The sequence below is a fragment of the Protopterus annectens genome, chromosome 10.part0 (assembly GCF_019279795.1).
Source record: "Protopterus annectens isolate FY-2018-M chromosome 10.part0, PAN1.0, whole genome shotgun sequence".
Classification (NCBI taxonomy): domain Eukaryota; kingdom Metazoa; phylum Chordata; order Ceratodontiformes; family Protopteridae; genus Protopterus; species Protopterus annectens.
In genome coordinates this window covers 1264113967-1264137971 of record NC_056744.1, presented here as the reverse complement: position 1 = coordinate 1264137971, position 24005 = coordinate 1264113967, and the positions used below count along the sequence as shown (strand labels likewise).

The following is a 24005-nucleotide window of genomic DNA, read 5'->3' as shown; positions in this document are numbered from 1 at the left end:
ACTGAAGAAAGAGAGAGACTGTGGTCTTTGGAGGCTAAAGAAAAGGAGAAGCAGTGCTGACTTCATCAGGGTTGTGAAGGTAATGGGAAGTGAATAACCAAACCCCAGAAGCAACAAAGTTCAGTAAATTTCTTCCAGAATTTACAGGGAGTGATACTTTTGATAATTTTATTCAAATATTTGAATGGGTATGTAAACAGTATAATGTTGACCAAAGGCTCTGAGTACGGTTCTGGACCCCCTTACTTAATGGTAAAGCTGTAACTGCTGTTTCAAAATTGTCTAAACTATGAAAAAGTCAAGAAATGTTTACTTGAATGCTTTAAGTTAACACCTGAAGCTTACAGAGAAAAGTTTTGTGAGCATGGATACAAGGCAGATGAAAGTGTGTGTGGTTATATTGGTAGGTTAAGCACTTATTATCATAGGTGGGTGAGTGTGTGACAGGTAACCACTTTTGGAGGGCTGGCAGACCTTTTGGTGAGGGAACAAGCCCTTAACACTTTGCCTGAGGACATGAGAATCTGGTTGGCAAACTGAGAATGTAACTCTGCAGGTGAGCTGTGGAAGAAAGGGGATCTTTAATTAACAAGCAGGGTGTCACTGCACAGGATAGAGATACCAAGTGCTGCACATGGATATAAGGGAACCCATAATGGGCAGCCTAAACCACCCCAACAGACTCTGCCAGTAACCAGGGAAGCCACTAGTTCAGGGAAACGGGCAAGATCAAGGGTTAAATGTTTTAAATGTAACCAGGGAGACCATGTAGCATAGCGATTTCGATGGATGCAAGGTAGGAAACAAAACTTGGAGGAGCCAGCAAGTGGGAATAACAGTATGCCAGTGATAAGTTTTCTGGAGACAACAAGGCTACCAAACTATCACAGGAGGCTATATCCTATATCAGTGGATGAAAAACAGACCGCTGCCAAGAGAGACACAGCTTCTGACAAAAAATTGTGAAGCCTGCAGTGGTTAAAGAGGATTAGTAGTTGCTTGTCCAGTCCACTCTAGTCAGACCTTTAGGAGGGACCCCATTCCAAATGCCTTTGGCCAGGGTTCACCTTGATTGGTAGGGTGGAAAAGGAAGCAAGCAAGTAGGTATGTTTGAGGATACCCTGAAGATGTCTTGGTAGGGAATGATTTTCATAATGCAGAACATTGTGTGCATGCAGTTACATACAGTCAGGCTTGGAGACAGGTTTGTAGGTCTGGTCACTTTGGAGTCCCAGACAGACACCACACCTGAAGCCAGGGCTGGTGAGGTGACTATTCAGGGAGGGAGCTACCCTGTAGCAGTGAACCTAAAGGTGGGCCACAGCTGCTGGTAGGTGCTGATGGTCCTTTGGACAGAGTTACTGCAAGGGCAGAGGTGAGTGGTAGTACCCAAGCTGACAGTGAGGCACTGCTGTCAGAGGATATCAGACTTCCTTTGGAAGGGTAGCTGGGAAGCATGACAAAAGTAGAGCTAAGACGGTCTCAGCCCTCAGACCCTTCACTAAGAGGCTTAAGGGAGGTAGCTATATAGGCAGCTGATTCTCAAGGAAAAGGGGAATCTGTATACTGGAACAAAGGCTTACTGCATAGAGAGTGGACCCATGAGGGAGGGCTAGAGGATGAGGTAATACAGCAGTTGGTAGTGCCTAGAGCCTAACTTCTGACACTTCTAGCCATAGCCCATGACATTCATTTTGAAGGTCATATGGGTATAAAGAGTGCCAAGAGACATATTATGCAGACCATTTATTGGCCTGGGTTTGCAAGGGATGTAACAGGGTACTGCAGGACATGTGAGCAGTGCCAAAAAGTAGGCAAGGCAGGAGACAAGGTCAAAGCTCCTTTGATGCCTTTGCCTGTGATTGAGGAGCTATTTCAGAGGGTAGCTATGGATATTATGGGGCCTCTGAGTACCCCAGGCTCCACAGGAAAAAAGTGTATCCTGGTGGTAGTAGATTATTCAACTAGACATGCTGAGGCAGTGCATCTGTCCTCCATTAAGGCAGAGAAGGTGGCAAATGATTTTCTAGAGGTTTTCAGCAAGGTACGTTTCCCAAGAAAAATACCAACTGACAGAGGTGCCAATTTTATGTCAGACCTGCTGACTTGTCTGTGGAAGCACTGTGGGGTGAAGCACTTTAAGACCACTCCCTACCATCCCCAAACTAATGGTCTTGTGGAGAGTTTAAACTCTACACTAAAGACTTTGCTACGGGCATTTACAGACTAGTTTAAGAGACAGTGGGACAAATATTTGTCCCATCTACTTTTTGCTTACAGACAGGCACCCCAGGAATCCACAGGTTTTACACAACTTGAGTTGCTCTATAGGCATATGGTTAGAGGACCTTCAGATTTGATTGGTGATGAGTGGAAGGGTGTGTGTGAATCCACAAGGAGTTTGTTGTGGCATATGTCCTAAAGCTTAGTGCAGGGCTCAGGGAGCTCATGGACTTTGCTCTAGAGAACCTGGCAGGAACCCAACAGCAATAAAAGGTCTCGTATGACAGGAATGCTTAAGCCAGAGAGTATGCTTTGGGGCAGCAGGTGATGATTCTTATTCCTGTCAGACACAATAAGCTGCAGGCAGCTTGGGAGGGACTCTTTAAAGTGGTAAGGAAAGTCAGTAAAGTTAACTACGTGGTAGAATTGCTAGGCAGGAGCATAAATTGTACCATGTTAACATGATGAACCCTTGCTATGATAGGGAGGCTCTGGTGCTAAATATTTGCAGTAGGAGGCAGGAAGAGTCTGAGGGGGATCTATGACTACAGGGAGCCAGCCAGCAAAATCACATGTTACTATGGTGGAGCCTAGGGTTGCAGGCATATGATATGATGGTGCAGCACTGTATTGGGGTTAGCAATGCCAAGGCAGATGGTATCTCAAGACAGGGTATGGGATAATGCATTCCAAGATGGGGTCATTCCTTTCAAGCAAAGCTTCTCAAGGGACACTTGAAAAACTAGCTTGAGTTTTCAAAGGGAAGAGAGATGTGATGATAGGAGGTACTGCCAGCCATGCTAGGAAAAGTAGGTCAGTGGATTTGTTTGTAATATATACCAGCACAGCTAGATGGAATTTTGTAAATAATTATATGTCATTTGTATATCAAACTGATATGTACAAATGCTTATGCTTAAAATGTATTTGTAGGTTTGCTTTTATTAAAATGTATCAACAGTGTGCCCTGCTGGAAGGAAAGGAAATGTGCATGAATTATTGTAAGTGAATTAAATGTTTATGTTGTAACAGCATATACTGAAAGGGAAGAGGTTAATCTACCAGACTTTGGAAAAATATTCTTGAAATTAAATTACTTTATGGCTTAAGCAATAAAGATGCTGTCCCACAGTTTTGAATGGAGCCTGAGACGCATTGTCTGTTCTATAAAATAAAATGCATCTCCTGTAGGAAGAATGGAATGGTTTTATGACTTCCAGCAGCTGCACCACATCTGAACAATGCTCTATCTGTGTGTATTGTAGCACATAGGTGCTAAACCCTGGTAGCTTCTAGTGATGTGTGATGTCATTCTGTACAGAAATAATGTTTTAATATTATAGGAGAGTGAAGTCTCAGGACCATTCTGTGTTCTGTCTTTGATCTGCCAGCAAGGACCACTCACCCGTCTTGCCTTGCTCTATTTAGTAATTAGGAACAGTAATTCTTTCAGCCAGTCAGGAATAGATAGTGAGACTAGCTAAATACTGTCTTTCTATAACTGTGTGAAACTTTCCATCAGTGTTATTTTAATATTCCCTGTGGCTGAATCTGTGGTGTTTACTGTAAATAGCTATTTAGTATTTTCTTGTTCTTTTATTATATATTATTAAATATATTTAAACTTTTAGTTGTGGCTCATCCTTTTTAGAAAATAAGTTTTGAGAGTATTTGCATATATTTATTTGGCAATAACTGTGGCCACTCCTGAAAGCTTTGCTGCTTGGTCAACATTACCATTTGCATTAATATTAACTTCACTCAGCATAATTAGATAGCCTTTTAAGAACCTTATAGTAACTGACTGGTGGCAATGAATCTATCTTATAGTCTGGGCAAAGTTGGTAGAGTGGATAATCTGTCCCATCCTTTCCCAGGTGTGTGTGTGTGTGTGTGTGTGTGTGTGTGTGTGTGTGTGTGTGTGTGTGTGTGTTTGAAAATTAAATCTCAATGAGTGTGTGTGTCAATTACTTGGAGCAGGGACATGAAGCACTGGTTTCACAGAGAGGGTGTTGGAGGACTTGGCTTGAACACATGGCTTAGGACATAACCCTACAGCTGTGTCAGTGGGGGATCTTATTAGGGACCTGGAGCATGACAGACAGAGGCACCCAGACCCTGGAGGGTGACAGACAGAGGCACCCAGACCCTGGGCTGAGTGTGTGCCCTTTGTGCTCTTAAGAGGAATTCTGCTTGATGCAGAGAGGTCTGCATCTAGAAATACTGTGTGTATCCATTTGTATTCCAAGTGAACGGCCCTCTCCAGTGTCAGTGAGGATTCAGACTCCTTGATTACTGGCCCAGCGTGGGGACGTTACAAGATATTTACAGGATATTTGAGACACAAATTTAAAAGGTAGACACACATTACAGACATAGAAATTGAAAAGGTAAATGGACATGATTACTAGTAACAAATCTAGCTGAAGATTTACAGAAACAAGTTTATGCAGTATATGGTAATTATATTTCAAGATAGAGATATTATAGATGTAAAAAGAGAGTATATAAATGACTACATGAAATACTTAATACCAGTTATAACACATGTTAAAGAATTGCCCAGATATAATTATATCATAACGGTAAGATTTTCAAATAATTAACAGACCATAAATGCTGAAGTGACACCTAATGGTCAAAATTACTGCAGATTTATTTACCATATATGGAAAAAAATATTAGTTCTAGTGATCATTCTAGTATCCTTTGAAAACTATAGTAATACATTTATAATGTAATTATAAAAGCAAATTCTAGTTCACTAATCTTAGAAACAGTTGTTACAGAATACATCCTACATAACCACAGTTAGTAAAATACATCTTGCATAGGTGTGAAAATGTAAGGTCAGGCCTGTGTATTCATTTTATATTTCATATTTTAAAGTAATTTCTGAAACAGAGCCCTGCTTAGGTGTCCCAGGGGGGATTTGTAATATTAGGTTTCATTTAAAGGCCTAGAAATGCAGCCATATTACCAGAATGTTTCAGTAACCTTCAGTCAAGAATATTAATGTGCGGTACATTAAATACAAATGAGCTTGGGTACCAAAGCTAAAGAGGCGTATAGAAATTTACAGGGTTTTGGTATTACTAGGATATACTTTAGACACAGTTAGTTTGTTTGGACTGATAAGCAGAACTGTGGACTGCGCTGCAATAACGAAGTTTGGTACAGACCCTCAAGAGTGAGTGTAGAAGTCAGGCCAAATATCCAGCATTCCAGAATAGTAATGATATTATTCAGGAGGAAAGGAATAATTCTGAGTATGAGTACAGAAGCTATGGACATATAATGCAGTCTATTTCAGTTAATCAGCTCTGCTATTAGAGACAGTAAGATTTGATTTGGATATTGTTGACATCTACCTTCACTGTACATAATTAAACGTTAACTGAACTACAGTGTATGCAGACTTTTATTCTGAAAGGTACAAGAAGATTTGGCACATACAGGAGAAACTGGCACCTGTTCAGCACTGTTTTGGGTAACTAATAGATAAAGGCATTCATTCCAGTTCATTACAGTATTCTGCAGTCCTTTCAGTTCTTATAATTTCTCTTCACGAGTTGAGGGGATGGGTTGCTACATTGACAATGGGTGCCAGATGCTAAATGAGCCAACTATGTCTCTGCTGGAATTGATTGTCATGGACGTGATTTTGGAATTGATTGTATTTATATATGCATCTGGAATTGCATATATAAAAGCCTGAAGAAGCACATTTTGTGTGAATCTTTTTGTGTTTTTATTTTTTATTAATATGTTCTCTGTTTTCTTTCAGCTGGAATTTTGTTTTTTGTATTCTGATAACTAAAAGAATCAATTAGAGAAGGTTAGAAAAGAATGGGAAAAGAGTAAAAAGGTAATTTACAAAGGAACAGTAAGAAGACCGCTCTAAAGTTTCCAATTATGCAACTAGTAGGCTTAGAATTTTTGCATGGAAGTGGTTGCATAAGTATTTTTAAACACAGAGTACTTATTAGAAGAGCCAACCAAACAATTACTAGAAAATAGGAATCAAAATCTAAACTATCTGTACCATAAGTATTGAATATTGTGAAGGAGATAAAACAACTTGAGGTAAGATCTGTATAAAAGGGATCAAGTACACTTTGTAGAAATAAATGGAATTTTGGGAACAATACATGCAGAATAATGCTTGGGAAAAAGAATGAAGTTTAAGAGAAGGAGGAATTGATCAATTTATGTAAAATTGTTAAAAAGAAAAAATGTATGTGTACTGCATGATAATAACAATGGAAAATGTTAGTATGCTTTTTCTCTTCTATTAATGTATATATCCTCATGTTACTATTCAAAATGTACTGATTTGATAAAGATGTCAAAAAATTGTAAATTATAAGAAATACAAAGGTGGTACACAGACATTATAAATAGTATCCTGGGAATTCTAAACCACCTGTCAGATCAGGGAATAGAAATTCTTCCATTTGATATTCAACTGATCTCTTGGGCTAGGTGGAGATATGAAGGAAACTTGTATGCAGTCAATGTCCTCCAGGATCAGAAGTAAATGAGCAATGTTGTAAAATGCCTGGCTTTACTAGTTTCTCATCTGCTGTCCTGGGGAACCGGACATGCTCCTTCACATGTTACTGTATAGAGTCAATAAACTGATTAAGGACTTGTAACCTAATGTGACTCTGCAGGTTATAGAAACCCCCCTGTAGAAAAGATGGTTAAGACTGCACATGGTAATCACACTTCTCTTTTGCTTCTGTCTGTAGTAGAACCAGTTTGCCTGTCGCTTACAGTCATTAATGGTTCACAATCTGCAGGTGTGTGCGCTAGTAGTTTGTATGGTGTTGTCTGTCTCTCGACCATTGAAGTGGACAGCTATGATGGGTAATGGCGTGTAACTGCTAATACAAACAAATGCCATAGTTTGCTCATCTAGCATACATTGCCATTCCTGCTCTGATGTCCCTTAACTCTGTGGAGGAGTGAAAAAACTGAAAAAAAGCTTTATCTTGGAAAAAAAAATGTTTCAAGTCACTTGCTACATTTCTGGTAAGTGGCTTGTTGTATCTTATAACACACATGAAGTGTTAATGTGCCTCAGCCTTCACAGCAAATGCACTGTCAGCGCTCATTTCTGAATTCCAGTTGTGTACTACTGATCTATTAGTGTCTCCTAACCCTGCCCCTTAAGTCCTGCTCCCAGGGCAGCTGCTGCATTTAGCCCAGACTTGCTGCACCTCTAATAGATAGTACTGTGCTACTCCTGCTGATACTGCTACTCCTAGCATTGCTGTTGTCATGTACACCATGAGCGTTACTGTTCAAAATGGCTGTGCAATTGGAAAACTAGGGATCTTTGGGACAGGGATTTTATGGAATGGGAACTCATGCTTCCAAAGTAGTATCACTTCTCCTTCTCAGGATTGGAGGTGAATATGAAGAGTTGAAGGAATATGAGAAATTGCAAGACTGGGTCAAAAGACTTATAACCTTTGGATGGAAAGGCGATATAGAGTGAAGTGAGGGTTTTGTGGCAGGTGATAATTTGTGCACTTCTAGGAAATTTATAATAGCTCAGGACTGTAAGAGCTCCAAACTAAAAATGATGAAAGTCTGGAGCTTGGACACAGAGAGATCTTTGGGAAGAAGTGGAAGGTTTTTCTTAATGACTTATATCTGTTTTGATATCAGCAGTCAGTATTTTTTAGCCTTAAGACTCATGTTATGATTGAAGTTTTTCTTTTTTGTTTACTTATGTCCTTTTCTGGAGTGGGTTGGATAAAGTTGATGTTCCATTTATCAGTTTGTGAAATTGTGTACTAATATTTGTTAACTTAATAAAAATTTCTGAATCAGTCTAATTTTTTTGATGCTCCAGAATCCATGTGATTGATTAGCATAGGGTTCCTGTTTTTTTTTTTGATTATGCAGTCATTAGCATGCTTTTGTGACCATTCTATCTGTATCACCAACACCATGCACATGGCTACTATTTGAAATTTACACTGCATATTTTAAACCATAGCCTGTATCTCATACAGTTGTGCTCCATACTCTCTGCTCCCTGTGTGTTATGTACATTGATAGTTTTTGCTCTATCTTTTCTGCAGTATTTGAAATTTTTCTTCGCTGTCATGCTGTGTCAGTAGTCTTTACCCTAATGGTTTCTCAGGTGACAAACACAAATAAAAAATGGCATGCAGTATGAACCTTTAGTAGTACATCTGTGCTGCATATAAACTAGCAGGTATAGGGAAATGTAGAGTGCATTGGTTTGCTGTAGAATGTCATAAATGCTACCTTAAAATCACCGATGGAAGACCAGCAATAATCCCTGAAAATGCATATATGTATATATGGTCCCAGTTTTGCATCAACATGCATTTTCTGAACAGAAATAAATAGGAACCTTGAATTTGCTAGCATTACTGACGGTCTGTAATCCTAAGTGATTTACCAGAAAATGAAGAAAATTTCTGAGGGATAGGGCAAAGGCACTAGGCAAAATCAAGACAGCTGTGAAGCATGCTAAAGTCAAAAAGGTACATCATCATATTTATTGACATGCATAGATCTAATTTGTATATTCAGTTTACAGTCTGAACATGCAGATTTTTTTTTTCTGTAGTGTGTCAATACAAGAGATGAAGAACAAGGAGATATGACACTCATTCTTTGATGATACATCCTGCTCATTCATTCTGTTTCCATTGTTTCTTTCCTTTTTTGTCTGAGGATTTAAAAGGCTAACAGTATGCAACAGATATTGTAAGAAATCAAGTTGATGTATTGTTTTCATGTATTTGTAAAACATTGAAATAAGTGAGAAAACCTATAGAAAAGTTGTGGCATTTCATCTTTGTCCACCATTCATATATTGGTAGCATTCCAAATGGTATCCTTTTGATTAATTTTCTTTAACCTGTAAAATTTTATTAAGAAAAGTAAAAGAAAATATTTTACTCGTATGTCAGCATGGGTCCCCTTCGAATGGTCGACATTTCACAATGTCAACATTCATATGGCAGAGACCATATGATCGACATTTGAAATGTCAACCATGGGGAACCGGCATCTCCATACAGTGCAGAATGGAAAGATTTCCACTTCCGCACTGTAGTGTGATCTTGGAGTTGGTATAATTAAGTTCCTGGGGGGGTGAGGGGCAGAGCCCCCCATGGGGGGTGCATAGGGGCGAAGCCGCCCTGCTAGTAGCATTAAGGTAAGTTTTTTCTTTTTCTTTTTTATGTTCTACTTGTATGGTTGACATTTCAAATGTCAATCATATGGTCTTGGCAATATGAATTTCGATATTGTGAAATGTCAACCATATCAAGTAGACCCGTTAGCATGCAACTGTCACTGGCTCATCTAGAAGCAGATGTAATTTTTTTATTACTATTAGCAGTTATCAAGTAGAAGGAGATGCTTTGTTGTCAACTTCCACTGCAGGTTTACATTTCCTGTATAAAATGGAATTCCCTATATACATTCCCATAACTCAGAAGTAAAGCTATATCACTTGGGCTTAGTAAGAGTGTTTGTTTCGTAATGTATTTATGCATACATTAACTTGTTTATTCAAATGTTTTGTCTACCTATGCATGTTTATGTATTAATGTCTGTGTGTGTTTGTGTTTCTTTTTGCTTGCAGCTTACAGTTGTCTGCAGAGTATGAGCCTAGCAGCAGCCTTGTCATTTTGCAGTGGGAACACAGAGAGCCGACAGTAGGTGTGAAAATCATGGACTACCTCATCAGCCAGGAGAAAGTCACAGATCGGGTAGACCACTCCAAAGTGGAAACGGGTCAGTTCCCTTCATTACTCAGCAATGCACTGATAGCCTAGGACTCAGTCACTGTCGGTTAAAATCAAATCTAGCATTTTTCACTTACAGGTGCAAAATAAGGGTGCACTGCTAGCAGTAGTAAGGTTGTCAAATCATAGGTTAGCCTGCCTTGTTATAGTATTGAACTGAATCTAAACCCCTAGCAAATATCATATTACATTAGGTATTACACATACTATGCTAAAAATGTCAATATAAATATGCAAATATCTCAACAAATGTTGACTTGAACCATGGATAATCAGTTTTATCTTGCATCTATATGCTTTGAAATAACTCCTTAAAATTAAAGGCATGGAAACCTCTTAAATAACTGATAGATTGGCAATTAGTGCAGAGGATTGAGGGTAGGAGTTGTTAATAAGTTGCTTCCTATTGTCCAAGGTTTGATTCCAATCATATCAATTTTAGAGCCTCATAACCTTGATAGCTGCAACACATCGTTTTCCAAGCCTGTTGTGATCAGGTCTCTCACTGCAGAACATGTGACAGCTGACATAGAATGGTCTTGATAGAAATTTGACAGCTATAAAAGTTGTAACAGACTTTGGTCTACCATATAAACAACTAAACTGTGTCAAGAGTGAAGTGTCTAACAACTCCTGTAGCTGTTTATAAGTTGTACTCAGGACTTCAAGCCTCCAGAATTTAATCTGCAAAGTGTAGCACTCCATTCAGTACTGTGTGTGTTTCTGGCAACAGCACTTATGTATTACTGGAAAAGAGAAAACATCCTTTTGGGGGGGGGGGGGGGCATAAAGCCCTTTAAGAAATAACACCACTGAGAATATGTCAGATTTCCTTAAGTGTAAACTATGTCACATCAAAGTGCACAAAATAAATCCTTTGTTTATAAAAAAAAAGTGTAGACTGTAGCACAGAGTGCATATGCATGGCTCCACCCTGGGCTTTTAGCTGCCCTTGTGGTAGCACAAAGCATCTTACTGCTTTCAATACGTAAAGCACTTTATGCTGCTGCACATTTTTTCTATAACTAGTGATATACTGGAGCAGCTGAAGTTGCATGTGCTACACTGAACTATGAGCACGTCTGTTTTATCATGAACTATGAGCATGTCTGTTTTATCATGAACTATGAGCATGTCTGTTTTATCATAACTAACTAGGCAAATGTTCTTCAAATGGATGTTAAGATTCACATCTCAAGCTTCACTTCATTCCACTCTGGAAGAACATTTTTGACATTCAGATTTCAAACACCTAAATTAGTTATGATCAGAGACCCAAACATAAACATTTATATTTATATAAGAAGACAGTTGTCATAAAGTGGTCTGACATCAACAACTTAGGGTGCTTTCTTTGTCAGTCAGCCACATTATTTCTATAAGAAGACAGCTGTACATAGTGGGCTGCCACCAATGACGTACTGGACCTTCCTTTGTCAGTCAGCTACAACTTTAAACTTTAAAAGATTTTTGTAAATGCTACAATTTTGTTAACCATTCAGCAAAATCAGTGTTGGAACCTGCAGTGAATTATTTAACAGTGAGTTAACTATAATGAAGATCATACCTATCAACTGTCCAGATTTTCGCCTCATATTTTTGGTAGTTTTTTTTAGAAAAAGGACATTTCTTTTAAGGGGCTGTTGGAGAAAAACTCTGTTATGCCAATAAATGGGAGGAGTTTGAAATGTGAGAAATGCCCACTGTGCCCATTTATAGTTAATAAGGAGAAAATTAAAATCAAGAATTTTGGTTTTATTAAACCATCTGAAATATACTATTGCTGCTCCAAGGGTGGGGTATATGTGGCTCTGTGCCATTCCTGTGACAGTTTTTATGTGGGGAAGGCAAAGAGAGCTTTCAGTCAAAGGATTTATCAGCACATGTATGATATAGGGCATAAAAATGAGAATAACGCCCTTTATAGACATATTACAATCTACTCCACTCACAAGTTTATGTTTTGTGCTATTGACCATGTGGACTTGGGCCCTTGAGGGGGACCCACTGGTGATTTCCTGGAGTATCAAGAGTTGAAGTGGCAGATTAAAACCAATGCCTGTGAACCACCAGGGCTTAATGATAACATTTCCTTGGGACCTTTGCTAAAGTTAAAATCTGTGTATTTTTTTATAATTTATTACTTGTTTTTTGCATTTCATATTTTACATATTTTTATGCTGTTGTATTGTTTTATATAATCTTGGTGTTAAATAACTGAGTTTTGTTTAAGAGCTCATTAAGGGAGTGTCTGTATCTGAGTGTTTGACCAATGAGAGGGGAGAATTTTGTATTTGAAGTCAGTGATTTCTTTGTAATTTTATTCTGGAGAAGTCTGACATTTATTTTAGACAAAATTGCTTATTAAATACCCGTGGAGTAGTACCTGTGCTGAACTGTTGTTTTCTGCATCATTTTCCTGGCTCAGACATAAGGACAAAAATAATGATGTAGTATTTTCTCAGTGGTTAGATATATCATTATACAAATGATGTCTGTTCCTTTCCCTTATAGAGGAAAGCACCTATTTTTATTTGTACGTTAAGACATTCCATAGCTGTGTTAAATATTTGCAATGTTTCTAAGAGGAGAAGTCACTGGTTGACAGAAATACATGCAGTATTCTCCAAGTACTCTAATTAAATTGACAAGTCACTTCAGCTGGGATACTGTAATGTTAAAATGAGTCCTTGCTGTTATTTCAGATAATGCAATGCTTTCTTATTTTTTAATAGATAGTGTTCATTTTCAGTATAGCGCATGAAACATACACCACACAACTGTGATAGCCAGTATGTTTTCACTATTTTATAAAAAAGATACAAGACATGCAAGAAGCATACCTGATCTAAGGGTTCAAACCTTCATTTTAAGCAGAAATATGGGAATTATGATAGACTAACATGCAGATCAGTGAAGCTGAATTTATACAGTTACATGATCACAGTCACATTTAAAGAATTATATAATTTTTCACATTTAAAGAATTATATAATTTTCCACATGTTAATCGTCATAGTACTTTGTAAATGTACAATATCATGATCCCTCTTCCTGAAGAGAATATTAATTTCTAATTGCACTGTCCTTATTAAGTACCTCTCCAGAAGACCTGGCATTTTTACAAAGTCATACTCCATTATGCAACATTCCTGTCTCAGCTAGAGATGTGTTCTTAAGCGAACATCATCTGTAGTAACCTGAATATTCTGCTGAATAATTAGACGTGTAATTGCATATTTTGCACATTATTTCAAATGATGTACCATTTCATGGAAGGAGTTACTTTGCTATAGTGTCATACAAGAATAATTGCTAAAAAACTTTTATGCCATTCTGGTAATATGTTTTTACACTTGAAGGTTCATTTGCAATTATCCATGAAAGTATTACAGAAAATGTCATTTTGCTAACTGAAGCATGTTGCATGCTACTTTTATTATCATTAAATGTGCAGATAAATTAACCAATGACTGGATGTGACATAGATTATAGAAATGTATAAGTAGAAATCATTAATTATTTCTGAAGAAATAAAAAAAATAAGGTCAGTAGTCTACCAAACAGGAGCACTATCAGGCAGATGCAAAGATTTTAAAATCCACTGCTCTCTTAGTAGCAGAGTGAATATAAAGAGCCCATGAAGAACATCAGTGTAGATAATCTGTTCAACTATTTAAAATGTGCCATGGTATGAGACACATTCAGGGTTCCAAAACATTTAACCATGTCTTATATTTAAGTTAATCATGGTAAGATATGCAAATTACCAAACACTCTGCATTACACAGAGTTAACTTCCCTTGAATGGAAGAAAAATTTGAAGCATCTTCATGACAGGTGAGAGTCTAGTGAGCAATAAACTTGTATATTGAAATGCTAATGAAAATAATACAAACTTTTCCACCACATAACACTCCATGGTCTCTTGTGACAAAAAGTGTCAATCTGTATGACCACGCAGTTATGACAGGCACTTCTTTTGCCCAGATTTTGCACCATGCTGAGGTTGCGCCTTCAGTTAGTTAACTAAGTACAGTTGAGCAGAATGGGCAGAGAGTAAGCCAAAACTTAGGTTTAAGAACAGTAACCTACATGACTGGCAGAGGCAAGTGATAATGGTTGGCAGTGATCCACACACATTTTTAAGAACAATCCTCTAGACTTTTAAGACTTGAACATGCTTCCACAAGAACAAAGACTGCTTTGTATGGGACAATATGTGTATGTAAAAGAAGTAATGCCACTGTAAATTTGAAAAATAAATACTACAAAAAATTGAAAATCTATGGCCATGTGCTGTCTCTTCTCAAATAAAGGAACCTGTAAAGGGCAATTTAAGAGAATGGATAGCCATGGATGATTTTTTTTCCTTATTTCATGTTTATTACCGAGACATCTCTTTGCAGTTTATTGAGACTGCAAAATGGCATAAAGTTACTCACTTGCAGCCTATGCCCCAGCCTTAGCTGCTTCTAACTGTGTGAAGCTATTCCTCAGTACCCTTCAATGAGGTAACAGTAGTATTCTGTTTGAATTTTGCTGCATTACGCCATACTTTACTTTCTCACAGTCATATCTACTAAAATGTGCTTCATTATGAATGGCTTGCAGTTTTTTCAGTAGATTTAATCATAGTCCTTCCTTTAATGTAATTTCCTTGGCATCTTTACTTTCGATATATACATGCTAGGTTTTGTACTATCTGAATATTGCTTGTAACCCTTATGATAAGTATTTGTAGACACACATCTCCTACAAAACTGTAGCTTGGAGCCACCCTTCTCCTACCTGATATCCACTGGTGTGTCCTGTTTACTCTCCGTCTTATCAATCATAGTGTCAGTAGTCACTAGTGCTGTATTCACAACTTTCCCATAGAACTTTGCATTCCTTCCTTCCCTCTCCCACCCCCCCCCCCTTTTTGCAATAGCTGTAACCATATGCACACTTTCCCTATAGTACTGCACACTGTCCTTCCTTCCAGCTCCTTTGACCAGTAGATATATGTAGATTTAGTAATTTTATACGTAATTCATAATTAGCTACACAGACCGGTTTTAAATTGTAGTAAACAAGCAACATCTTGACTAGGTTTGGATTTATACTTTTCCCAGGTATTATTGGATACTCTCCTCTCCTTACCGCCCATAAGAGTCTACCTCAACTCATAATGAAGATGGCTTATTCCCATTTCAGTCTGTCATAACTGCATGTATAATTAGATAATAACCCAGGTAAAAGTGCAGTAGGCTGAAACATCCAGTTCCCTTTTTTTGTTACTTCTACTCCAGTAGTGATCTAGTTTAGTCAAGGATGACCAAAATGTGTTGTTATGCAGGACATAAGATTTCAGCTGTCTACTCATTTCCATGATATGCTGATGTTATTCTTAGCCAGTTATAGGAATTATCAGTTTGCAGAAATTGATTGCAGTGGTGTCTATTTAATGTAAAACACTGCTAGTGTTGTTAATTTCCTGAAACTGAAACAGAAGATATAGATTTTGTGTGAATAAGGGATCTCAAAGATCCTATATTTCTCCCAAAGGACTTAATGTTGTAATGACTAGCACCAAAGGTAGTATGTTTTTGTTTACTTTTCTTCCTCTTTAGGATGATCTTAAACGTTTTTTTAATATTTTGCTGTTTTAGGGAATTACTGACAAGAGAATCATTTGCTTAATATGGAGTTGTATTGAATTAGCTACATATTTCAGCATGTGTTAAACACTCACCTTCACCAGGCTTATCGTAAAAGACATGTGCATGCTTGGTGTCTACATTTTGATTTCTCTTAAAATCAAACTAGAATATTTGAAATAAGAGCAAGAAGGTATACAGAAAAAACTTTCCAGACTACTACAATCACTACAACAAATATTTCAACATCTGGGGATACGCCATACTTTAATATAAGATGTCTAGCAGTATCCTGGCTCACTGGAAACTCTTGACCCCTTTTGAGTCATAGGATCCTTCTGATTTTACTTATGCATTTTTCATGTACTAACCACAACATACAATACTCTTTACCACTGAGCCATTCTCTTGCTCACCACAGCATGCTGTGTGGGTCCTAGGGAGACATTGAAAACATTTTGGAGAGCTGCCACACCAAGGCACAGAAGGTTGAGCAGTTCATACCTAGTTACCTCACCTGCATATGCAATGTCTTGTTAGCTAGGAGGCCTTATATTAGCTGAATCATCTTATCCACGTGTATTTTTCTCTCTCTTTCTCTGTCCCTTCATGGCTTATACAACCAATTGAGCAATGACAGGTCAACCAGGTTTGGTATATTACTACTATGTCCTTTATTGTCTTTCATAACCATGCATATCAATTCTATTTTAATACCCTCTAAGTTGAAGTTTGCAATATCAATATCAATATATATGGTTGGGAGGGTGGCTTAATGCCTAAGGTGTTTGCCCTGCAAATACAAGGTGCAGGGTTTGAGTCTCACAAGGGATAATTGGCTAGGCTTAAAATGGCTCGCAAGGGCAGTTAGCTTAGTACTAAACTATGAACTATGAACTATTATTGCTCAACTTATGAATACCATCTCAGGTCTCCCAAGAAAAGAGGCTACTCTTTATTGTCTTTCATAACTATGTATATCAATTCTATTTTAATACCCTCTAAGTTGAAGTTTGCAATATCAATATACCAATATCAATATCAATATATATGGTTGGGAGGGTGGCTTAATGCCTAAGGTGTTTGCCTTGCAAATACAAGGTGCAGGGTTTGAGTCTCACAAGGGATAATTGGCTAGGCTTAAAATGGCTCGCAAGGGCAGTTAGCTTAGTACTAAACTATGAACTATTATTGCTCAACTTATGAATACCACCTCAGGTCTCCCAAGAAAAGAGGCTACTGGTCTAGTGGGACCAACCCAGTTGACAAAGTATAAATAAATAAAATAAAATGTAATATTCTCATCAAATTGAATACTCTAAAGGCTGTGATCCATACTAGGTTTCACACAGATCAGCCCAAGTGGTGCTACCCAGCAGATGAAAAAATGTAAATCATTTTACTTTCTCTTGGGGTATCCACCATATCTTGCCTCAATACACCTCTTAATAGTATCCATCCAGATTCCGGCCTACAGGTTGCAAGTATTTCCATGGTTCTTACAAAAGGATGGCCGTTCACATATTAATAGACTACAGATTAGTCCTTTTAAAGCTAGATGCATGAGAAACAAAACTCATGCTCTTCTTAGTTAGTTATACCTCTACTAACAAGATATTATGTCAATCTCACAGTCTTGTTTGAGGGAAGCTAACAAAGATTCTGATTCACTCCTCCTGACTACTGTGTTCACAGAGTCACAAGGGAGCAGTGAAATCTGCTTATGTTAAAACAGTTCACTTGTTTCCTGCCAATTCTCCATGCTAAATGAGTCCATCTTAGGTCGTATAAGGCTCATCAAGGTTAAACCTCTTTCCATGACTTGTTTAATAGTTCACCTGTGATATTGATTAATCCATTGCCAAGAAAACTCCTTAATGGCTCTCAATAAATGTCTGTCAGTTCAATACTTGTGTTCACCCTGTCACAGGCAGGGTACATTATTTCAACACCAAAGCTAACTGTAGGACCACTAATGTGGTTTATCTTGCCACGTGTCAGACATGCAACTGCTATTATGTAGGGAAAACGAATTGTATGCTTAAGCAGAGGATATTGAACCACCTATCAATCATTAGGTTGAGAAATGAACATAATGCCCTGTATAGACATATATCTGGTCACCAAGGACATTATTTTAAATTTATGGTGATTTGGCGTATGGCGAGAAACATTAGAGGTGGGGATATAGTGAATGACACAGAATATGAAGAGGTGAAATGGATAATAGAACTTACAGTACATAGACATCCAGGGCTCAGTGATGTCATTCCATTAAAGCCTGCCCTGAAGAAAAGGTGGGTTTAATCTTGAGAACAGATTGGTTGATATTCCCTTTAAATGAATGTTTGAAAGTGAGCAGTTTATCAGATGAAGGGCACAGCCCGAAAGCGCTCATCAGGTTTTGTACCAGAGCTATATTTTATGTTCTGTTTTTATTGTTTTTGCTGAATTGTTGGATTAAATATTCCTTTTCCAAATGGTGGTAGCTGCTATTTTTTCATTTGAATTGACTCTGTTAAGCAGCTTTACCATGAGTGAGGTTCTCTTTGCTTATTTTCACATTTGTCTGGAAGTAGTCCTTTGCTGGCATCTATCATCCATCAATCCAGCTATTTGGGGTTCAATGTGATGATACCTCTTATGACCGGGACTGAACAAAACTGCAGTCATGGCAGCTTTGTTGACCTGTTCCATATTAGTATCCCTTGTATTACTGTAGTAGTTAGAGTTATGTCAAAATCAATAAGTGATCACTTGTAAATAGTTGTATCATGGGATCATAGTAAATACATTTGGCAAAGATGGTGCTTCTTTTGTAATCTAAAAAAAAATAAATACATAACATTCACCTTTTAACCATACACTGAAGTCCATAAACTAGTGTAACTCATTAGACTTCCTTTAGACAAGGAAATAGTGCATTTTTATTGGTGTCATCTGAAATATGTTCTAAGTAGCATGCCACCCATATAGAAAAGAAGTGTCAGAAATATAAACCTGTCTTGAAATACTTTGAAACAGCAAGTATACTAATGACCAATAGGAACCATTTGTGGGAAGTAACAAATATCAATGGAGACCATCTGTGGGATGTAACAGATATGCTAATGACCAATAGGAACCATTTGTGGGAAGTAACAAATATGCTAATGATCAATGGGGACCATCTGTGGGAAGCTTATTGTAAACCAAAGCTGGCATCTGACTAAATCAAATGTAGACTGGCATGGTACGGAGTCAAGTCAGTTATTGTAATAAGTTAAAAGTAAAAAATAAGCTGGCTCAGAAATAGTACCTGCACATCAGTAATATCATGAGGTATTATAGCTCTGCCAAATACTTCCTACATTTCAGTCATAACACAATACCTTTTTCTTTTTACCACCATAGTGAAGTTAGGGTTGCCATTCCATAATTTTCATAATAGGTAAAAAGGGTCATGTTAGGCCCATAATCATTCATATTTAGTTCTATGTAACAATAAATTGTCAGCAATTCACTATGCATCCATATACTATATGAACAGTATCAACACATCTTCTTAAACTTCAATAGGACTGCTTGCCATGGTTAATCTTGCCTATCCAGTTTCTGTTCTCATCAGCTCTTTTAACAAACAAGGTTATGCTCCTGCTAGCTAGACAGTGCCACTCATTGTGTCATCACACAAAGGTCTCATAATCTTTCATTGTCTACCTAGTAACATCCTAGAAAATGAAGGCTGCTTTCACTTAATAAAATAAATGTTATTATGCAAGCCTACCATGGATCATGACTGCTGCAGTATATTTAATTAGCTGCACATTTATTACAAATGGTTTTGTAAGGGCACTGTGCCCCTGCAGCTCATGGTACAGAAATTCTGCTCCTCTGTCCTCCATCTCTAAATACAATATCTCTGAGGTTCCAGCACCCCATACAAAATGATACAAATGTTTGTACAACCAATGTGTGTGCGCACTGCACAGCACTGTATCAGGGGTTGCAGCATGCACAGAATGACTTTAAATATATAAGTTAACACTATACTCAAGTGGGTGTTGATTAGTTTGACAGTTGCTATTAGCAAGTAGCTCAACAGATGTGTGCACTGTCAACCTATGCAACATCTTATTGCCCTAAACTTATCTCCAGCCCACATAATGGCATGAAACCAAAGTTGCTGATTGCTTCTGCAGCTAACTTAGTTGCAGCAAGTTAGTGGGTGCATTTTTCTCGGACATGTTGAAAGAGTTTGGAACGGCAGACAACTAAGACCTGATAGAGGTCCTGCAGGACCTCAAAGGACATGGTTTAACATCCATTTTTAAGAAGTAGTTTTCTGTATCTCTTCTCTCTCTCTCACTATCTATCTACCTATCTATCTATCTATCTATCTATCTATCTATCTATCTATCTATCTATCTGTCACACAGAGACCACTATCTATATATCTATCTAGCTCTGTGATGCAGAGGCCACTACCTATCTATTAGTCTATCTCTGTGATGCAGAAGCCACTACCTATCTCTCTCTCTGACACAGAAACACTATCTATCTCTCTATCTCTGTGACACAGAGGCCACTACCTACGTAAGATTACCTATTATGTTCTCAAAAGCCAACAATGTAGAAAGTGCAGAACGTCGAATGGGTAAACAGAAATCTCAATAAGGGGAGAATTCCATTTACTTAAATGTAGTGCAGTCTCAGAGTTGGTATATTTAAGTAGCGGGAGGTGTGGGGGGGTGCAAGGGGCTTGCCCCCCCTCCCTACACCCTTTAGATTTTCTTTTTTATTTATTTATTTTTTTTTGGAACATTCAAAATTTTAATGGTTTGATTATTAAACTTTTGATGTTCTAATATAGACCTCCTACCTATCTATCTATCTATCTATCTATCTTTCTATCTATCTATCAGTCTAGCTGTGTGACGCAGAGGCCACTACCTACCTATCTGTCTATCTATCTATCTCTATCTATCTCTGTTGTAGTTCTGTGATCTCCCCTCAAGGTACTATACCAGGCCCACCTATAGTCACAGTATTTGTGACTGGCATGCTTACTGTAAAGGTTCACTGCTCATTCAGTATGTAGATGACTTCACTATAAAATGAGCTGATTCATCTACTCGCTGTCATTTAAGGTTGCAGTCTTATTTTCACTCACTGAATCCTTTGATTAATGGAGTTCAGTTGCAGCTAAGTATGTTTGGCCTGTGTGCCACAGAGATTGAAAGAGAGAGAGAGAGAAAACCACTTCTTAAAACTGGATGTGAAACCATGGTCTTTCAACACAAATCACAAGAAAACGCGCAGTTTATTTCTGAGAAAGTTGCACTGGTTATAATCCGACCATCAAATGCCTCTCATTCATTGGGAATTTGCTTGTAAACCTCTTTAATTGTATTCTTGGAAAATTAGTGTATTGACTTGTGAGCAAGTTAGTTAACATTTCCCAACAAATAATTTATTTGATAATATTCGTTAATCTCCAGCTATCAGAAAGCTTTGGAAACAACTATGTGGTAAACTCAGGTGCACCCATGAAAAAAATATGTTGTCTAAACTAGGAAACACCTTCTTTTTCAGAGGATGCTAGTGTGGTATTGCTTAAGTCATCAGCTGAGCAGTCTGTTCTTGCCAGTAGGCAACTTTTCCTTTTCACATGATTTCTATTCTGTGAGGGCTGGAAGTGTTCTTGAGTCTCACTCACAACACACTTAGTTGTCTTTCCTACAACTTGTTGCGTCTTTCGGCTTTTCCCGGTTAGGGGTCGCCACAGCGGAACTCCGGTCCGCTAATGATTGGCAGTAGATTTTTACGTGCCGAGTTGCTGGCCCTGACGCACAACCTTCAATGAAGGTACACCCATTCACGCATGTCTCCATACAGAAGGCGCGCTAGCTGAGAATCGAACAGGACAACGTCTTACTGTGAGGCGACAACACTACCGCAGCACCACCACTGCAGTAATGTATTTAATTACACTGCTTGAACATTTGCTATTGAACTTCTTCTTCCAGTCATATTGTTACTGCAGCTATTTCAGTATTCTGTGCTATTGTTTCACAGTGTACATAGATTTGCATATGCCTGTATAATATATATATATTCATTTTTACCCAGATTTTTGTTCTTTACAATTATGTTTTGTACTGCTGTTGGCTGTAAAGCAGTGAGTGGCTGCAAGACAAAAGTTTGGTACATTAATGATCAGCATTAAAGTATCTCCTTGTGATTTGTCATGGAAACAGTGAACGTTACAAGTAACACAAGCACTTTAAAATATTATTTTTTAAAAGGAAGATTCATGCCTTTCTCTGTAGCCCTCAATCTGAGGGACTATGCCCCTCATAACCTCCTAATTATATTTAGGTATACTAACTCCGAGATTATTACCATGTAGGTTGAGTTCACTGATTTAGCAGTCATTGTTTATTGCAAGGTAACTCTGTGTGTAATCATATTAATAGATTAGTTTAGCTTATTCTGAATTAGAGGGCTCATCCAGTTTATTCACAGTCATTGTGTGATGCTGCATATTTGATTTACTTCATTGTTAATGCGTCTTGCACATAAACGTTTCAGTATTATTGCTTTCATAGCAGAGTATATCTTCCCAAGACTATACTAGAAATGTGACTTTCCAGTTGGATATTCACAGTCAGCAAATGTGATAAATAAATAACAATCAAATAAATAAATAAATAAAAGGAAAACCTGAAGCATGAATTATCAGAATACATTCATATCACTAAATGCTTCAAATAATGAAGCACATCAGATTGACTACAGAAGTTTGAAACATGGAAAGCAATACAACCACCCTCCTAATTATATATAATAACTCCAAGATCACAAGGAGAGAAAATACAATCTCTGCTGTACTACAGTCTTGAGCAATACGTTACCTGCTTTGTAATGCTGCTAAAAAAAAAACTGGAAGCACATAGCATTGATCTTCTCTGTTTCGTCCTTCTGTGTTTGATCTTATGTGCTTCAATATTTGATGTACTTGATGTTACGACTGTATTCTAAATGATCTCATTCTAGATTTCATGAGATATCTTTGGAAGCAGTAATGGTAATGCTATAGATTATTAAGATTGGGTTGCTGGTTATAACTTTAATTCACCTCGAGTGAAGCTCAAGTTGTGAACCTTGGCATCCTTGTAGGGAACACATAATTGTAGGTTAGGATCGGAGACCTGATCATAATTCTTTGTAGTATAAGGCTAACTGTTTTGCCAGCTTTAAAGTCAGTGTAATGCAGTGCATTACATTTACATGCACTTTCCATACCTCTCAACTGTCCAGATTTCTGCAGAACATTCATTTTATTGCTTGTATTTTTGTTCTGTTCCTCATAAAATCTATTTTCAGACAAACCACTGAGGATTGAAGTCACTAAATAATGACCTACTTTTGAGTTTCAGAGTTGGTGTCCTTCAGCAAATGTAGACAAACACACATCCTGTTATTCCAGTTAGTTTCTAAATTTATTAGAGGAAGGGGCACCATATCCTTACAGACAGCAGGCAGAAACAACTCTTTTGTTCTGCTGCTGTCATTTGTTGGTCAGTACAAGCAGATTTTACTTTCTAACCCTAGACCCAGCCTTAACCACTTAAGCAGGAGGTGCATTACCAGTTAATAAGGTTGTGTCGAGTGCCACTCTGATGTTTAACTGGTTTCTCTTTCTCTGACTATCACAATGTAATAACCACAGTCCGTGCCCTACATAAGTTTATTAGACAACAATGGCTGAATTATGGATACGTTAGCCACTGTGTACTTGTCTTTATAACATGTTACTTACCCCTTTATATCCACTCATTTGAATATAGAATGGAGCGAAGAACTTAAACTAGATAAATGAGCCAGTTCTAGTACCATGGTCAACTAAGTGGAACATCCATTCACTTCACACAAAACAAAATATAGCTAGTGAATTAGGCAGTATCACAAACATGGAACTAAGACAAGTCAGTGAAGAACTTCCCTTGTCCTGTAATATTTGTTTAACAGGTTATTCATGGAGTACAAGTTTATCTGTAAATGAAAACAGGCATTGGCTGTCCTGCTGTGTAATGATAAAACTTTAATATAACAAATTAATTCATACAGCTCTATTACCCTGTTTTGTATCTCATCTCTGGTCATGGAGAAAGGAATTCATTACTTGAGTGAAAGTCATTTAAAAACATTAGGAAATATGAGCAGCATGGTGGTGCTGCAGTAGCGTTGTCACCTCACAGTAAGATGTTGTCCTGTTCGATTCTCACCTAGAGCGTCTTCTGTGTGGAGACCTGCGTGAATGGGCGTACCTTCGTTGAAGGTTGTGCGTCAG

At 37.8% G+C, this 24005-nt stretch overlaps 1 protein-coding gene across 1 annotated transcript in view; it reads left to right on the top strand.

Moving 5' to 3' along the window:
* The window catches only part of ASTN1 (astrotactin 1), a 5143480-nt gene that overhangs the window by 4667622 nt on the left and 451853 nt on the right, over positions 1–24005 (top strand). Inside the window, exon 20 of the mRNA XM_044086860.1 lies at positions 9866–10017. Within this exon, the coding sequence (XP_043942795.1) occupies positions 9866–10017 (152 nt within the window). The remainder of the gene's footprint in view (positions 1–9865; positions 10018–24005) is intronic.